This window comes from Falco cherrug, chromosome 1 (assembly GCF_023634085.1).
Source record: "Falco cherrug isolate bFalChe1 chromosome 1, bFalChe1.pri, whole genome shotgun sequence".
NCBI lineage: Eukaryota > Metazoa > Chordata > Aves > Falconiformes > Falconidae > Falco > Falco cherrug.
This window is the reverse complement of record NC_073697.1, coordinates 88,861,500-88,877,264: the sequence shown is the minus strand read 5'-3', so window position 1 is coordinate 88,877,264 and position 15,765 is coordinate 88,861,500. Positions and strand designations below refer to the sequence as shown.

The 15,765-nt window shown below is 39.9% G+C and overlaps 1 protein-coding gene across 2 annotated transcripts in view; it reads right to left on the bottom strand.

Annotated features, from left to right (window-relative positions):
- Positions 1-15,765, bottom strand: part of DGCR2 (DiGeorge syndrome critical region gene 2) — a 51,095-nt gene that overhangs the window by 23,879 nt on the left and 11,451 nt on the right. For both annotated transcript variants that reach the window (XR_008731383.1, XM_055704960.1), the window contains exon 2: positions 4,683-4,805. Coding sequence is in view for 1 of the 2 variants with exons in the window: in XM_055704960.1 (XP_055560935.1) it covers positions 4,683-4,805 (123 nt within the window). In the remaining variant the exon portion in view is untranslated. The remainder of the gene's footprint in view (positions 1-4,682; positions 4,806-15,765) is intronic.

Here is a 15,765-nt window from a genome sequence, read left to right as displayed (position 1 = left end):
TTAAACACCACAAAGTAGGGTAGAAAGGATGCATCATACAGGAGTTCAGCAAGGGCTCAGAAAATGATCAGAGGTTTTTGTTATTATTACCTAGCTTTAAAAAAGGACATGTACTAGGAAGTGCAAATGTCAACCAAATGTTTCAACTAAACACAATATCCTTGGCGAAAGAAAACACAAAGCCGTTTATGATCACTGCAAAACCGCGTGCTGCAGCTGCTGCTTTATGAGTTACTGGCCATACCTTCAGCTGGCTCCACAAAGGAGACTTCGCAGGCTCAAAGAGGATATAGTGTGTGTGTGCCGGGGCAAGTGACCTCCAAGTCTGCACATTCCCTCCTGATACAGTATCTGAGGAAGTCCTTAAGGCTCAAGATCAGCATTTACAGTTAGCTTCCTAGCAAGATCGTTTCTGTATGAAATCAGGCTCCCAATCGCAACATAAAACCATGTAAAATCGTACCATTTGCCATGGAACTGCAGGGCAGTTTATAGGACTGCTAGCCACTGCTGCCCCAGGACCACCACTGCCAGGATGGCCAGCTGTTCAGTGCCGACTGTAGGCTCAGGGGCAGGGGGGACACACTTAAGAATTCAACTCGCTGAAACTTTCCAGTGTTGTTCTTCCTAACCAAACAGGTCTAGAAAATAACTTATAAGGAAGAATGTGGCATTAGGCGAGGATGTGTACTACAGGGCAATCTGAAGGGTTTTCAAATTCAGATGCTGAGAGAAGCCCAAGGATGGCTGACAGTACAACCTGATCACTTATTCCTGGGAAAAATTCCATTTATAAATAAAAAAAGGAAGGAAACTGAATGATCACCAATATAATTGCAAGCTGAAAAACTGATATGGATAGGATTTATGAAGGGCACCGGAATTTTTAAGGCATCCATTTTGTGTTCATGTGTAACAGAAAAAAACATCAGGCCTGTAGTGTAAGAATAAAACGCAGGTAAAGAGCTAGAGCTGTACTAAAGCCTGCTCCAGTCGTACTGCTGCAAATGACCAGAAGGCCTGCAAAGGAGGTAGGGTATCTGGGGAAACTGATCTGATGTTCTGGTAGAAGCAAAGCTGCAAATCCAATGAGCAGTAAAAAGGCAAACTGCAGAGCCCTTCCTTCTTATGGGTTTAAATACAGAACTTCTATAAACGTGGAAAGTTATGTTACTGCTTTTGATTACTTTTATATGAGGAAGTGAGTAGAAAGAATAAATTCCCATTTGTAAAAAAAAAACCTGTTTAAGAAACGAATGCCTCTTTCTGTTATTTCACAGAATACACAACTTTGGGGTAAACTAATTTTAGGATCAATTACTGTTGATATGGAACAGTACACAAATTTCATGAGCCTCCACTGCTTAAGTAGAAGAGAATTGCAGGTACATGCTACATAAACTCCCCCAGCAATTTTTAGTATGCTCACAAGAGCAAGCAGCCAACAGTTCTAGTCTATCAGAGAGATGAATTGCAGGTGATCACTGCTGCTGATTCCACAAATGGTTTGTGCACCTAGTGAGAAGGGCAGGGGAATAGCACTTTACACATCGCAAGTCTGGAACTGGAAGAAATTCCATGTTTTAAAGGAAAATGGTCATTCTGAAAAAAGATTGCAAGAATAAAACCAGCTATGATGACTATCTTCAGAGAAATTTATGTCCTAGCAAAAATAAGCATTTCATACACTTATTCAGATTGCCAATGAATTAATAATGTCTTACCTAATTGTGTACTAAAAAAATTCCTGAAGAAATTATTCTAACAAAAAAGTCTTACGGTTTGGGTGTTTCTTGTACTTCAGACAACACATGATTACCAAACTAATTTATTAATTAATGATCCTCTTATTAAAATAGCTTTGTTATTAACATGAAATCAGGCCTAAAAGAAGTGAACTAAACCAACAGTGCCAAATAACTTACAATGGCTTTGTAGTAAACCTTTGAAAAATACCAACGTAACTATGTAGTCATTGAAACACACCTTCACCACCACCACAAGAAATTAATTCGCTGCCATTGATCTTTTCTGAGTTGCTCACATTGGAGTGTGCCATTAGTAGCTCAAAGGCTGGGAAGTCACAAGCTTCCTAACCAGATCCAGGGCCCTTCCTTGCAAGCTTTCTTTTCATGCTTCAGAGATTTCATACCTTTTAATTTAAAGATATTTTAATTCTCCAGGTTTCACAAGTCCAGGTGGCTTCACTAACTGGTTCTTTTAGTGTTCAGCCTGCCTTTATTGAAATTAAGAACCTTAATTAAAAAGTATTCAAATTTAGCTGAATCATCTTATGATTGTTCATCAAAATCCAAAAGTATTGTCTAAATTTAAAGCTGTATCATTTCTTGTTAATTCAGTGGCCAAAGAAAGTTACCACTCCTAAGTATGATTATGTGCTACTATTATTAGCAGCATTAGTTGCCCAATCAACGTCCCAGGACTTAATCTCTCCTATGACTGGTCACATACGTATCACTTTCCCCAACATCAAAAAATTGTGCTCTTCCAAACTTCTTCTGGCCTGAGATTTACTTTCATTCATGTTACTCCTTTTTATACTCCAGCACACCATTCACATGCACACCAGCCTGTCCTTATTCTTGACAGTTCTGAATAACACATGCCCTTCAACACCCATTTCAGGTCACAACATTATCCCACCAATTTTTTGCTATAGGTATAATAGAGTTTTTACATCCTACACCAGTAGTTCTTGTTCCTCTGGTTTGCTGGCTACACTCCTTGCATTACTGTGCAAATATCTCAGTCCTTTCATAAACGCCACACCCAGCTTTCTGGCTATTTTACTGTGCACAGCCTTTTCACCAATTACTTATCCAATTACTCTTCTCATCAAGTGGAATACTTTCCTTCTCTACGCTGTCCATCATTTTCCCCTCTAGTATTCTTTATGTTACTCTCTTCTTCCTACGTACAGACATAGTGGTAAATCAAGTCTTTCCCACACATCTCCTTTAATTTCTTAAAGTTCTTCTCATGTCAGGCCAGACAGTCCAGTGAGACATACACCCCAAACACAAAAGCAGAGCCTATCTACTGAAAAATGTTACTTTCATGAAATCCTCTTCCTAGCCATATACTAAATATCCTTTGTAATTCCAGTCCTTGAGTCTACATCATCCTGTTGCATCCTCTATGCAGCAACTTAAATTGCCAACTAATAACACTAGGCAACAAGATAAAAACACTCTTTTCTACTAATGTGCATGTTTCAATATTCCCACAAGTAAAGCATTCAGTGCTTTTTTGAGTAAATTCAGACACTAACATGACTCTGTTTTCCCCTAAACATTAACTTCCATTAACCTCCAGAATTTTATTATGTCTCTAGTTTTTCACATTTGGCCGGAGTTAGCTAAAAAGGAGCAAGAAAAACAGCACAACTATAAAATCATCTTTCTTTATGACATCCACATTATAAAGAATATCCTTAAACAGAATATCAATGGCACAGCTTAACTTTCAATGTCAGAAGAAAATACCAACACTTTTGTCCCCCATGCTGCAAATATATACACTCATACAAACTAGTCAAAAGCTTTCTAAAAAGAGCACTGAACACATTCTTTGAATTATTTGTGCGTAACACACACTGGGGAGATGGTAAACTATAGTAAGTTCCAAAGTTTGAGTGTTAGATCTACTTCTCTAACTCCACGAGAAAATAGGAGTATTTAGAAGAGCAACAAGCTGTAAAATACTGATGTTACTATTTTGTAGCACCTCTCTAAAACAACCCACAATTCAGAATGATGACAGACTGAATGCTGTGATGACAATGCTGCAAACTTTGTGATTCTCTCTCAAGCAAATTAAGTAGTTTAGTGGCAAAAAAATACTTAAAATAGTTTCTGAATGCAATTTAGTCACACTGTAGAGATAACAGTTTTGAATTATGCCACAGCTGCATTCATGCTTTCAGATTCCTGCTTCATTGTTCTTAAAGCAAAAAAAAAAAAAAAAAATTACAGGTCCCTTCACTTTTAAGAAACACAGAAAAATAGTTGCATTTGCTTGTTTGTCAGGAACAAATGAAAATCTTCTAAACCATGATTATATAAAAATTTTTGCTTGTTTTTTAAAGACAGCTCAGTATCCAGTAGCTTTAGCAGAGAACCACTGCGGGTGATGGGCTCCTGAAAGCATGTAATCACAAGAGTTTACGACAAGCAAATACACCAGCTTATTTGGCAGAACAAAGTTCTCCACTTAAGCACAAGAAGCATAATCAGAACAGGGAGCAATAAAACAAGCTCTCTACCGAAGTCCAACAATGTCACCCAGAACAGTTTGAGTAATATACAACCAAAATAGTAATTCTGAATTTAGACACAGGTCTAGGTGTCATTTTGGTTTAACTGCAACATTATTTCTTCCTCGTCATGGAAGTCTCTTTTTAGATTACAAACTCTTCTCATCTCCAGGATACCTACTCAGTCTGTAAGAATGGAAATATAATTCAGACAAGCAAAACAGTTCTTTGTAGCATTAGTTCACAAACTGAAGAGAATCCAACTCAAAGTTTGTTAATAATGGGTACAGTTCTACCAAACAATCTCCACTTTCAAATAAAAATAAGCAAGCAATCTTAAAGAGTCAAAGTACTGCTGCAAAACCGGCTGACGCTGAGGTTAAGCAGTCTTCTCAGCTTTACTTACCTGGACAGTCAACTTCATCACTCTCATCCTCACAGGTGGGCCATCCATCACACTGCCATTTTGAAGGGATGCACTGGATGGTACCACTCCGACATGCAAACTCCCCTGGGGTGCAGCGGAGCTCTAGGAAAGAAGAAAGTTGTGCTGTTTGAAGCCTTTATTCTTGCAAGTCTGTACATATGTTAATCACCCATCACGTAACATATTACTGAAGTGTAATGGACAAAACCTCCGGATAACTCAGCATGTTCAAGACTGCTTGATTTCAGATCACTTCTATGTTTTAAACTGCATGTTTGTGCTTTTAATAGACAGGTGGGCCAGCTTCCAGTGCTTGGGAAATAATGCTCTCAGACATCTGCAGTAACAGACTTCCTGATAAAGATACCATGTGAGCAGCTATCACTGTAGCATTACCCATTTATTTATTGTGAGGCACTGAGGATTACTTGTTCACTTTTCTCAGAACCAAAGTTCAACACAAATATGCTATGGTAGTTAAGTGATAGATTACACAATAAATTCAGAATCCTATTTTCATTCCAATCACTACGTATACTTGCGCAAATGTCCAGCCTGGTTTAGAGCAGTTTCATAGAACTACTTGTAAAACTATCTGTATCAATGAACCTGTTTTCACTTTCTAGCTTAAGCTCTTTTGTAGAATTTCTCCATATGAAGACATCCTTCACAAGAAACTGTCAATATCTGCAAACATGTAGTTCCTGCTTCTGCAAGATTACTGCCTACTTGCCATCATTATACTGTCAGACCTAATTAGCATTATAAAAAGTACAAATTTTTCAAAGCTTCTTTGTATCAATTCCATCTATCAAATGCCAGAATCTAATAATTCAGCTTCATCTTGTGTCCCTCAAAACATTTTTGCAATGAAAAAAAAATCTGCCTACACAAGCGAACAATTTAAGCTTGTTTAGAGGTGGCAGGTCTGCAAGTCACCATCAGCACCCACAGGCTCACTTTCACACCAGACGAATATTGCTCCACCTTCCTTCTGGACGGTGGTGGTCCATTTTCCAACCAACGTTTTTGAACAAGGTAGCACATTTTCCTCTCAGCAGGCTGCAATAATCCCAGGTAAACTATGTCTAGAGAACAAACGCTTTTTTATTTTTAAAAGAGAAAAGTGTTTCAAAGTAAAACACACTTATCCCTGGTTTTGAAAGAATCAAGTAGGTATCCATTTTGCAGGGAGAAATCTCTAAAAGAAAATTGAAAACACAGGTATGTATTCTCTCATCCACTGTTTACAATCTAAGAAGAGAGCTAGAATTGCAGTTGTTACCTTCTTGAAACACACATCTAAACAAAATCAAGACAGAGGTCACCTTTAATTGTGCAGACAACATGACAAGGCATAATAAAACCAGTTATCATGCACTCACAATAAAAGCTGTACCCATATACCTAATAATTGCTATAGGATATTGATAACAAGCTTCTAATTCAATGTTAAGATTAAAATTCAGTTCTAGTCTGGTTTCTCTTCAAAGCACAGACCTGCTCTTCTAGAAAAATAAAAAATGGACACATGCTCACAGCAATCATCTACCCAGAGAAAATATTCAGGTGAAAAAATTGCTAAGAAATCACACAGACTTGCCAGAATACTGATGGCAACAGACCTTACAGGAAGACAAGAGTGTTCTCACCCATTTAGAGTTTTACCCAGTCCAAACAGGTAACAGAATGAGCACGGGGTAAATGTAAAAAAAAAAATTAAAAAAAAATTCTACCAGGTTAGGTCATAATGATCCCCCTCCAAATTAAAAACAAACAAACAAACAAAGCAAACCCCAAAAATGAAATAATTCGTTTAACCAAAAGAGGGAAATTTATTTAGCCCAAAGGAGCACACCACCACCACCCTGTTAGGGGAATAAAAGATTAAGCTTCACTTACCCGGTGCAGCAAGAGAGAAAATTAAAAAAGCATCTTTAATTTGGGCAGGGGGAGGGAGGGGGAAATGGATGGACCACAAACCAAACGCATGCAAAACCTCAAGCTGAAATTAAAATTATTCAAAATTTCAAGTTAACAGAAAAGCATCGACTTGTCATTAAATCATTGCAGCTTCTTTCACCACTTTTGCGCACACAGTGGAAGGTTTCTTAGAAAGTTCTACTATCGCAGTTTCAAGTACAGATTTTACATTGGAGCCTGTGGTAGATATTCTGCACAGGAAAGTCTAGTCTCAGCCCAGCTCCCAGTTTCCATTGCATCCACCTGCAGTTATTGCAAAATTCAGTACTTTAAAAAAACTCTTTATTTTTTACTGCTTGATTTTAACAGAAGTCACGTACACACCCTGTGAAGAAAGCTATTCCACAGCCCTCCGGTGTCGAAAGGCAGCACCCACCAGGAAAGCACTACAAGCAATGTGCACACAGGAAAACCAGTAAAGAATACTTCTGTCTCTACAATTTCATACATTCTATTGCTGTTTTATGTACAATTACATATGACTGGTTCAGATAAAAGGATGACTCCATCCCAATATTACGGGCATTTAAAAAATGCCAGTTACATGCCGTAATGTCATTGCTTCCTGTATTACAGACACTCCTGTCTGAAGAATGTGGATACATGGAAGAGTACAAAACATTTATATTAAAACACCACTCAACCCAGCTGAACAATTGTTCCCAACGGAAGCCATGTATGTCAGATGCACTAATTATTTCAGACCAAGAAACACGAACTGCTACACAATTCTCTTGCAGAGGCGGGGAATGTGACACTGAAAGAAATACTGTGAAATGAAAATCTCTGTATTCTGCAAACACTGCCCATAATACCTCCCGAGCCATCCTAACCCAGGGCCCATATCCCCATGTTACTGAATTCCTTAAATCATCATGCAGTTTCTGGATGAGTTTCACCTGAATTGTTTTGTTTCTGTGTGTTGCCTACTGTGGTTTAGCACAAAGAGAAACAAGATGCAATCATCTGAGAAAATCTAACCTCCTCTCACCTGTGCTCAGGCAGGGTCTGGCCATACCCGATGGCCTCCTTCAGGACTGATGCTTAAGATCAGTTCTTTTGGCAGCGCCTTGCCACCGATGGGAGTACAGACTTCCACTGAGGCCCCATGGTACGCACACCGGCAGGCTGTCACTTGGAGAAGGTCCGGCAGCGGGTGCGCAGCAGCACTGGCTGAGCACAAAGGCTGCCTGCTGACACTGCCTCGGCCCCACGCTCAGGACTGCCACGGCAGAGCACACCAGCCAGCCAGGCCAGAGCCTTCAGAGGTAAAACACATAGATAAAAACAGATGCAACCCTATAATGAGCCTGTGAGATACTCGGCCAAGGAACCAAGAAATTTGGGAGAGGCGGGGATGCACGGGATAGGTGGTAGTCTCCACAACCCTGTCATGCATTTCATTTCAGTAGCTTATTTTTAAATCAAAACAGCAGAAAAATGAAAACATTTCAAGCTTGCCTCTTTACTGCAGGAAAGGCAAGTCATGCTGCCAGCAGCAGAGAAGGATTCATGAAGACATAAGCAGGAGCAATCAACAGTACAACACAAAGTCACCATCCATCCATCTTTTTTGAAATGCAAGTAATCACTTAACACATGGTCTGACTTTGTACTTTCTAGGAGTGTGGTAAATAAAAACCGTTTCTTCACCCACGTAAGACTTCCAGTTCTTCAAAAGAACTGCAAAGTTTCAAAAATACCAGTCCCACTTCTGTCCCTAAAGCCAGATATCCCCCACTATTCATAGCTATTGATGGTAACTCACCATGAAACTACTAAAAACACACATTTTCTACCAGCTGTTAAAGCAGAAACATTCTGTATTTTCAGAATTGTTAGAAAATATGTAATGGCACAAGTTCAGCTACAAGCAAGCAGCTGTTGGAGCACAGGCACCGATACAACATTAGCTAAAGGCAACTGCCTAGACGTCAAAAAATGGAAAGGCAACCACCTCTAGCATCCGCATACAACATAATGAGTTACATCAGTATTATGGTTCACATATGAGATTTTAACATAAAAGGCTTCTTTTTTCTTTTAAGAATCAGCTACAGTCTTTGCTATGCTACAGCACAAAGTTTAGTACACTGAAATCTCATTTTAGAACAATTACATTCATCTGCCATTTACTGCGAAGAAGGGAGGCAAGTAAAACACTGGAAATAGCAGCAATTGTAGTTTTTGCACTATACATAGTATAAACTTACAAAACATCACAAAATTTGAGCAGTGTGAGAACGTGAAAACACTTCAAGCGGCGAGGTGTCATTATATACAGTGTTTTCAGTTTACCATCTCAAAGCATTTCTACAATGTTAACCCTCAACAATCTTGCCAACCAAGTCATCCTTCCGTCAGCAGTTAGAATGAAGTAGAGAATCACATCATTTGCTAAAGGCTACGGATAAAAAGAGCCTACGAGCAGAAGTCCTGAATGCTGCTTCCATACTATCCCAACAATAGGGCATTTCTTCCCTAAAACCCAAGCCAAGCAACCTGCACACTCCTATCTGAGCAAATGTCTGTGTCAGAAATACCAACAATTAACACAATGTGTTCTCTGGTAACACTTCACCTGTTCTCTCCAGCAACAGTTTATTAAGAGCTACAAATTGGTCAGAGGGAGCAAGAAACTCCTTACCTTTACATAAAAAAAAGAGAAGAAAAATTGAAATCAGGTTCAAACCATGTATCAGTTCTACACGCTTACTATATAACCCAAGATAAAACTGTCAAGCGAAGGCCAAAAAACCCAGTAACAATTTGTTGGGACAATTAGGTAGTATCACCTGCCCACAAGTGATTCACCTGAAAGTCGTCTTGCCAAAGCTAGTTGTGGACCTATAATTTGAAATTTAAAAGAAAATATCCAACTGTTTTGTAAGTTTAATTAATCAAATACCAGACATAACAGGCAAGACAATAAATAAATTCAAACAGTGTCATATATTCATCTTCCTTAGCTGCCAAATACTACTTTTCTATGTTACTCAGTGACAAGTCAGGATTTTTGACTTAGAGAAAAATCTAGGTTTCATACAGGGAAAAACCCTAAGTTTTCAAACTGGTTGCTTACAGTCATACAGGAAGCTTTTGTTCTGCAGATTTTCTGAATTACATGTTGAATGCCTATGTTTTACAACACTTACCACGTGCTTCAACATAGAGCTCAACTAGATTTTTAAATTTTCTTTACAGCATGTTACTTTCCACATTTTCTGCTAAGTACTCAAAACAGATATTTACAAGAAGCATTATCTACAGGAAAAACTTCATGACACATGAATAAAAAAATACACATACACACACACTGCTTTGATTTCCAGCAGCTTCACCTTTCATAAAACAAACACCTTTTTGCAGTTATAAAACAATCCAGGAAGTTCCTTCAGGTTTAATCATCTCATGTCATCCTTTTGTGTAATTGAGAACATTTTCCTTCTGGAGCTTGAGCACTGGGAAGCCACAGTGCACCCTTCCTGCAGCAGATGCACACTTGGTCAGCGTGCCACCCTGGATGCTACACTACATGCAACTTGCATTCTCTGCTTCATTTTAAGTCTTTCAGAGGTGTATTTCAACTAGGGCATCTCTTGCTTGCATTTAAATGTGAACTAATTTCTTATTCATCTTTTTTATGCAAAAGGTAAGGGACAATAATTACTCAAAACAATTATTTTATTTGAAAAAAAGCAGAGGAGGATCTATATCCTGTATCTGAGACTGCTTTTCAACACAGTAAATCTCATTTTAGAACTTCCAATATCAAATCAAGACTGCAATAGGAACATGAGATAAAATGCTGATTCAATACAAGTTCACCTTGCTAGTTCAGTTTTCTAAATGAATTTGATCAGTTGGCTTTGAAACAGTGAGCTTCAGATCAAATTAAGCTATTGTCTGTCCACACTAATTTTAAATCAGTTCAGCTACAGTTTGTCCCCCTGCAGTCAGAAAGATTGCATGCTCAACTAATTCAGCAGAAACAGTTATACCGATTCAGTATCAATTAATGTGGAACTGGGCCCTCATAACAGTTGTCTGCCAATGAAGCTAGATCATCTACTAAGGTGTTTATTTTTTTAAGTATTATCTCTAATAGAAGACGTTTTCTGGTATGCTGGGATTACACACACATCTCCTCAGAGGCAGAACAGCTAGTTTCAGTCCTGTGCTGTCCGGTAAACAGAGCTGGGACGGGCACCTCCATACCACAAAAAAAGCCTTGATTACTGACCAGAGTCACTGTGCTGACCCATGAAAAGCTGTACCAGGTCACACCACCACAGGGGTAAGAGAAGCAGCAAGGGTGGAAATGGCTCTCGGCAATAGGCAAAAACCAGCAAGCTATAAAAATTTCTGCCAAGTAACAGATGCCAACTGCTTATGGACCTCAAAAAAAGCACCCTTACAGTCTACAAGCACTATTTACTCATCAAAACACTTCTGCAAAGACAAGGTGGTGGGTAAATGAGAATGCTTTGATACTGCTTTCACAGGATTATTTATCCTCCTTCAATCAATCATCCTTTACAGAGATGTAAAAGGAATTCAGCCCAAAGAAATACTACATCCAATAAAAATGACAAAGGCCCTGTCTCAGGTACATATAATAAACACCTCTCATGAAGCATTAGGTGAACACATAAAAGTTTTCAAAATCTAAACTTGAACCTTATATTTTCAAGACACTGAAGCTTACCGTTACAGAAACCAGTGGAAAAAGGAACACTAGAAAGCCAAAACTCTCCTAAAGCAGAAATGTAACCTTGACAGGCAGAAGATCCCTTATAAGCTACTTGTTCCTAACCCTGATACATAAATCATAGCGGTACAAAAACTCTGATGTCTTGGCAATCCACGATTTAAGAGGTACAGATGAGAAGCCAGAGGCCTACACCAAAGCCTCCAAAATGTGTCAATTCAGGAGAGTGCTTTGGTTGCAGAGATTAAACTCAGTGACTGATTATGAAAGTCTGGGTTCTTCTGGTTGCAATGACTTAACATTTCTTTATTAAAGAGATCCACCAGTCAGTAAAGTGTGATACATTAAGATATTCTTTCTGTAGCTAAGACTATGGATACATGTTAGATTTTAGCATTTATATAGCAAGTATAGATTTGAATCTCAGTTTTTCATAGAAAGGAACACCACTTTTCATTTGCTACACTAATGAAGACTACTCTTGTCTGCTGAGCTTCATTTGTATGGAAATTGAAATCTGATTAAATGTACAAACCAGCATTTAATGTTATTTCAATTATTAGCTATTACTCTGAAATGCATGTATTAGAAAAGATAAGTACATGGTTTGGTTTGGTACGTAAGCTTTAACAAACAATGGCAGTTTTGTGCGTACCTCAAGTACTTGGCTTATTTTGGTCACATTCCTCAAGGTTGGATCTGGTAGATCCTCTGGCATCATTTTTATTTACAGACTGAAGGAAAACAAAAGACAAAAATACTTCCTGCCTTCTCAGTGTAAAGTCACTCATTGTGCCAAACCCGATGAACCAACCTGTAAGAGACTATTCTGTTCGGATTTCAAGAAGCAATTACAGCTATCAAAACCTGATTAAGCATTAACAAAAACTCTTAACTACAAGTGCTTAGGCTAGTAACTCTTCTTATTCAGATTTTAACTTGTCCAACAGGTCTTTCTTATATTTTATAATACTAAACCTCCAACCTTAAGTTAAGACCTGTACCTACATGTTGCAGTATCATTCCATATTTTAACACATCAAGTTTACCGTAACTGAAAACTGCTTTTTTCTCAAATCACTGTTTCTGTATAACCTGGCCTATGCTAAACTGAACACGCATGATCAGATCCTAGCATCTTCAGCAAGAAGCCTAGCCCCTTAAATCCTTCACTCTGGAGATTTTGCTCAACACATGCCTGTGAACAAGTATCAGAAACAAAACAACGTAAGGAACACCACACCCATCATCATCACAAAAACAAATACAGCTCCATATCTAATATTTATGCTCAGAGGAAGCATAACACAACCAATACCTCTGTAAGTAGTAAGAGAAACTTTAGATTATTCTTAATATTCCCAATGCAACAATACCACAATGGTTTTCTTAATTTAATCCTCACCAGATACGTGAAAAAACTGTCTCTAAGCTAGTCTCTCTGCTCTTGAAAAGCAGTTTTCGTAACTTGGACTTCTCTCAAATCCACAGGTGTAGTTCACCAGAGCAGGTATCGTATCTCATGCAAAATTCCTGAAAATCTGCCAGCTTGTGAAGAGCACAGCAGTGCTACCCGGCCTCTGCTTGTGGTGGCTGGAAGTGAAAGTTGCTGAACAGTTTTCAGTGACAGAGAAGCTGACTACGAACTGCACTTGACGATGTTCTGACACAATCTTTGAACAGGTTTTCTTGTTTTTGACTTGTCTCTGAGGTATCACCAATCCCACGCAAAGGCTCTGCTCTCAGGCAGGAGGCCGTAACTACATGGTATTTCCCCTCAGCTCAAGAACTCAGAGAAGTTTTCACCATCCATTCATCTCCCAGCAGGTTTCTTTATATCACTTGGTGAATCTTACTTCAATTACATGCTTTTAAATTTATCCTTACCCCACCCACTGCTGCATTCAGTGTAGCAGAGAGTACATACAGTACTTTGTAACAAAGCTACAATATGAGAAAAACAGACTGTGATAACACCACCTTATTTTCAGAGAAAAAACAATTTGTGAAGCTCACAAGTCACCAACAGGCAACTATCCATTCCACAAATGAAGTTTATTCCTTAGTTTCCTCAATAAAATTGGTTCTGCTTACTGTTCTTCAAATTAAAAGCCTGCAGCATAATTGGAATTAAAAACCTACAGAACAATCAAAAAACTACAGAACAGAGCACTCCATTTTCACGTTCAGTTCCTCAGAAGATATAATGCTCACCTGTTCACCTGTGCTACTGAAAACGTGCCTAAGCACGATCCTTAGGTCACGTAGCTTTGGCTCTTCATGGCCCAAGTATGTGCAGGAGGGTATGAAAACACAACAGCACATAGCACAGCACTCAAGGGGGGAAAAAAAAAAAAAAAAAGGAGAAAAAAAAAAAAGGGCCCTGTGCTATTCTCAAGTTTAATTCCAGCTCCTGAAAATTAGAGATTCTGAAGTTATAATCTTATTTAGCAGGAACACATCAGTTCCAAAAATAAATAAATAATACGTGTTACAGGCACCGGCATTTTCTGCATGACCTCAGCATGCAGTTTCATGAAGTAATTAAAATTGTGACAGCACTCCAGCTGAAAACTGTAAATCCTTAATGAATAACTAATGAACATGCTGTATTACTCAGTGTTCTGTCATAGTAAGTTACACTAGATGACCCTAACATCCATCAAAAGATTTTGCAGCACAGTAAGGAACAGCAGCAGACTCCTCCACCTCAACCCCTCATATCTGTTCTCCAGACACCAAGCCCCCTGAGCCAGGAGGACAGGGATGGGGAGCAGAATGAAACCCCCATAATCCAAGAGAAAATGCTCAGTGAACTGCTACACCACTTTGAGAGACAAACAAATCTACAGGCCAGATGGGATCCACCCAAGGGTGCTGAAGGAGCTGGCAAAGCGCTCACTAAGCCACTTTCAATCATTTATCACCAGCCCTGGCTAACTGGGGAGGTCCCAATTGACTGGAAGTTAGCAAGCATGACACCCATCTACAAGAAGAACTGGAAGGAAGATCCAGGGAACTACAGGCCTGTCAATCTGACCTCAGTGCTGGAGAAGGTTATGGAGCAGATTATCTGGAGTGCCATCATGCAGCACGTATGGGACAACCAGGTGATCAGGCCCAGCCACCAGGTGTTTATGAAAGGCAGGTCCCGCTTGACAAACCTGATCTCCTTCTATGACAAGGTGACCCGCTTAGCGGATGAGGGAATGGCTGTGGATGTTGGTTACCTAGACTTTTAGTAAAGTCTTTCCCATAGCATTCTCATGGAGAAACTGGCTGCTCATGGCTGGGACAGGTGTACTCTCCACCGGGTAAAAAGCTGGCTGGACAACCAAGCCCAGAGTGGTGGTGAATGGAGTTACCCAGCTGCGCTGGTCACACGTGGTGTTCCCCAGGGCTCAGTACTGGGGCCAGTCCCGTTTGGTATCAATGATCTGGACGAGGGGATCGAGTGCACCCTCAGTAAGTTTGCAGATGACACCAAGCTGGGCAGGGGTGTTGATCTGCTGGAGGGCAGGAAGGCTCTGCAGAGGTATCTAGACAGGCTGGACGGATGGGCTGAGGCCATGCATGAGGTCCAACAAGGCTCAGTGCCAGGCCCTGCACTTGGGTCACAACAACCCCACACAATGCTACAGGCTTGGGGAAGAGCAGCTGGAAAACCGCCTGGCAGGAAAGGACCCGGTGGGGGTGCTGGTCAACAGCCAGCAGCATGCCCAGGTAGCCAACAGCATCCTGGCTTGTATCAGAAATAGTGTGGGCAGCAGGACAAGGGAATTGACCATCCCCCTGTACCTGGGCACTAGTGAGTCCACACCTTGAACACACCTTACAGCATGTTCAGTTTTGGGTCCCTCACTGCAAGGAAGACACTGAGGTGCTGGAACGTGTCCAGAGAAGGGCACCAAAGCTGGCGAAGGGTCTGGAGATCAAGCCTTATGAGGAGGAGCTGAGGGAGCGGTTGAGTCACCACCATCCCTGCAGGTATTGAGATGTGGCGCTTAGGGACATGGTTTAGCAGTGGGTTAATGGTTGGACTCTATGATCTTAAAGGTCTTTTCCAACTTAAACAATTCTATGATTCAATATCAGTGTTATACCTACACCCTGCACAAGCTTGGAACTGACCCAGTTTCTCCTTGCTCACAAGTGTCATTCAATGCAATTCATTGTCTGCTCTTTGTCTGGAGGGCAGACTCAATGCCAATAAGGATTAAAAAAAAAATAAAAACAAATAATAAAAAAAAGCTAAGCAGCACAACAGACTCGGCATTCAGCCAAAGCAACAACATCACAGCTTCTTGAATGGGAACCCTGGCTACGATTTCCTAAGACTTAGAAAATACAGACGTTGTGCTTTATGAA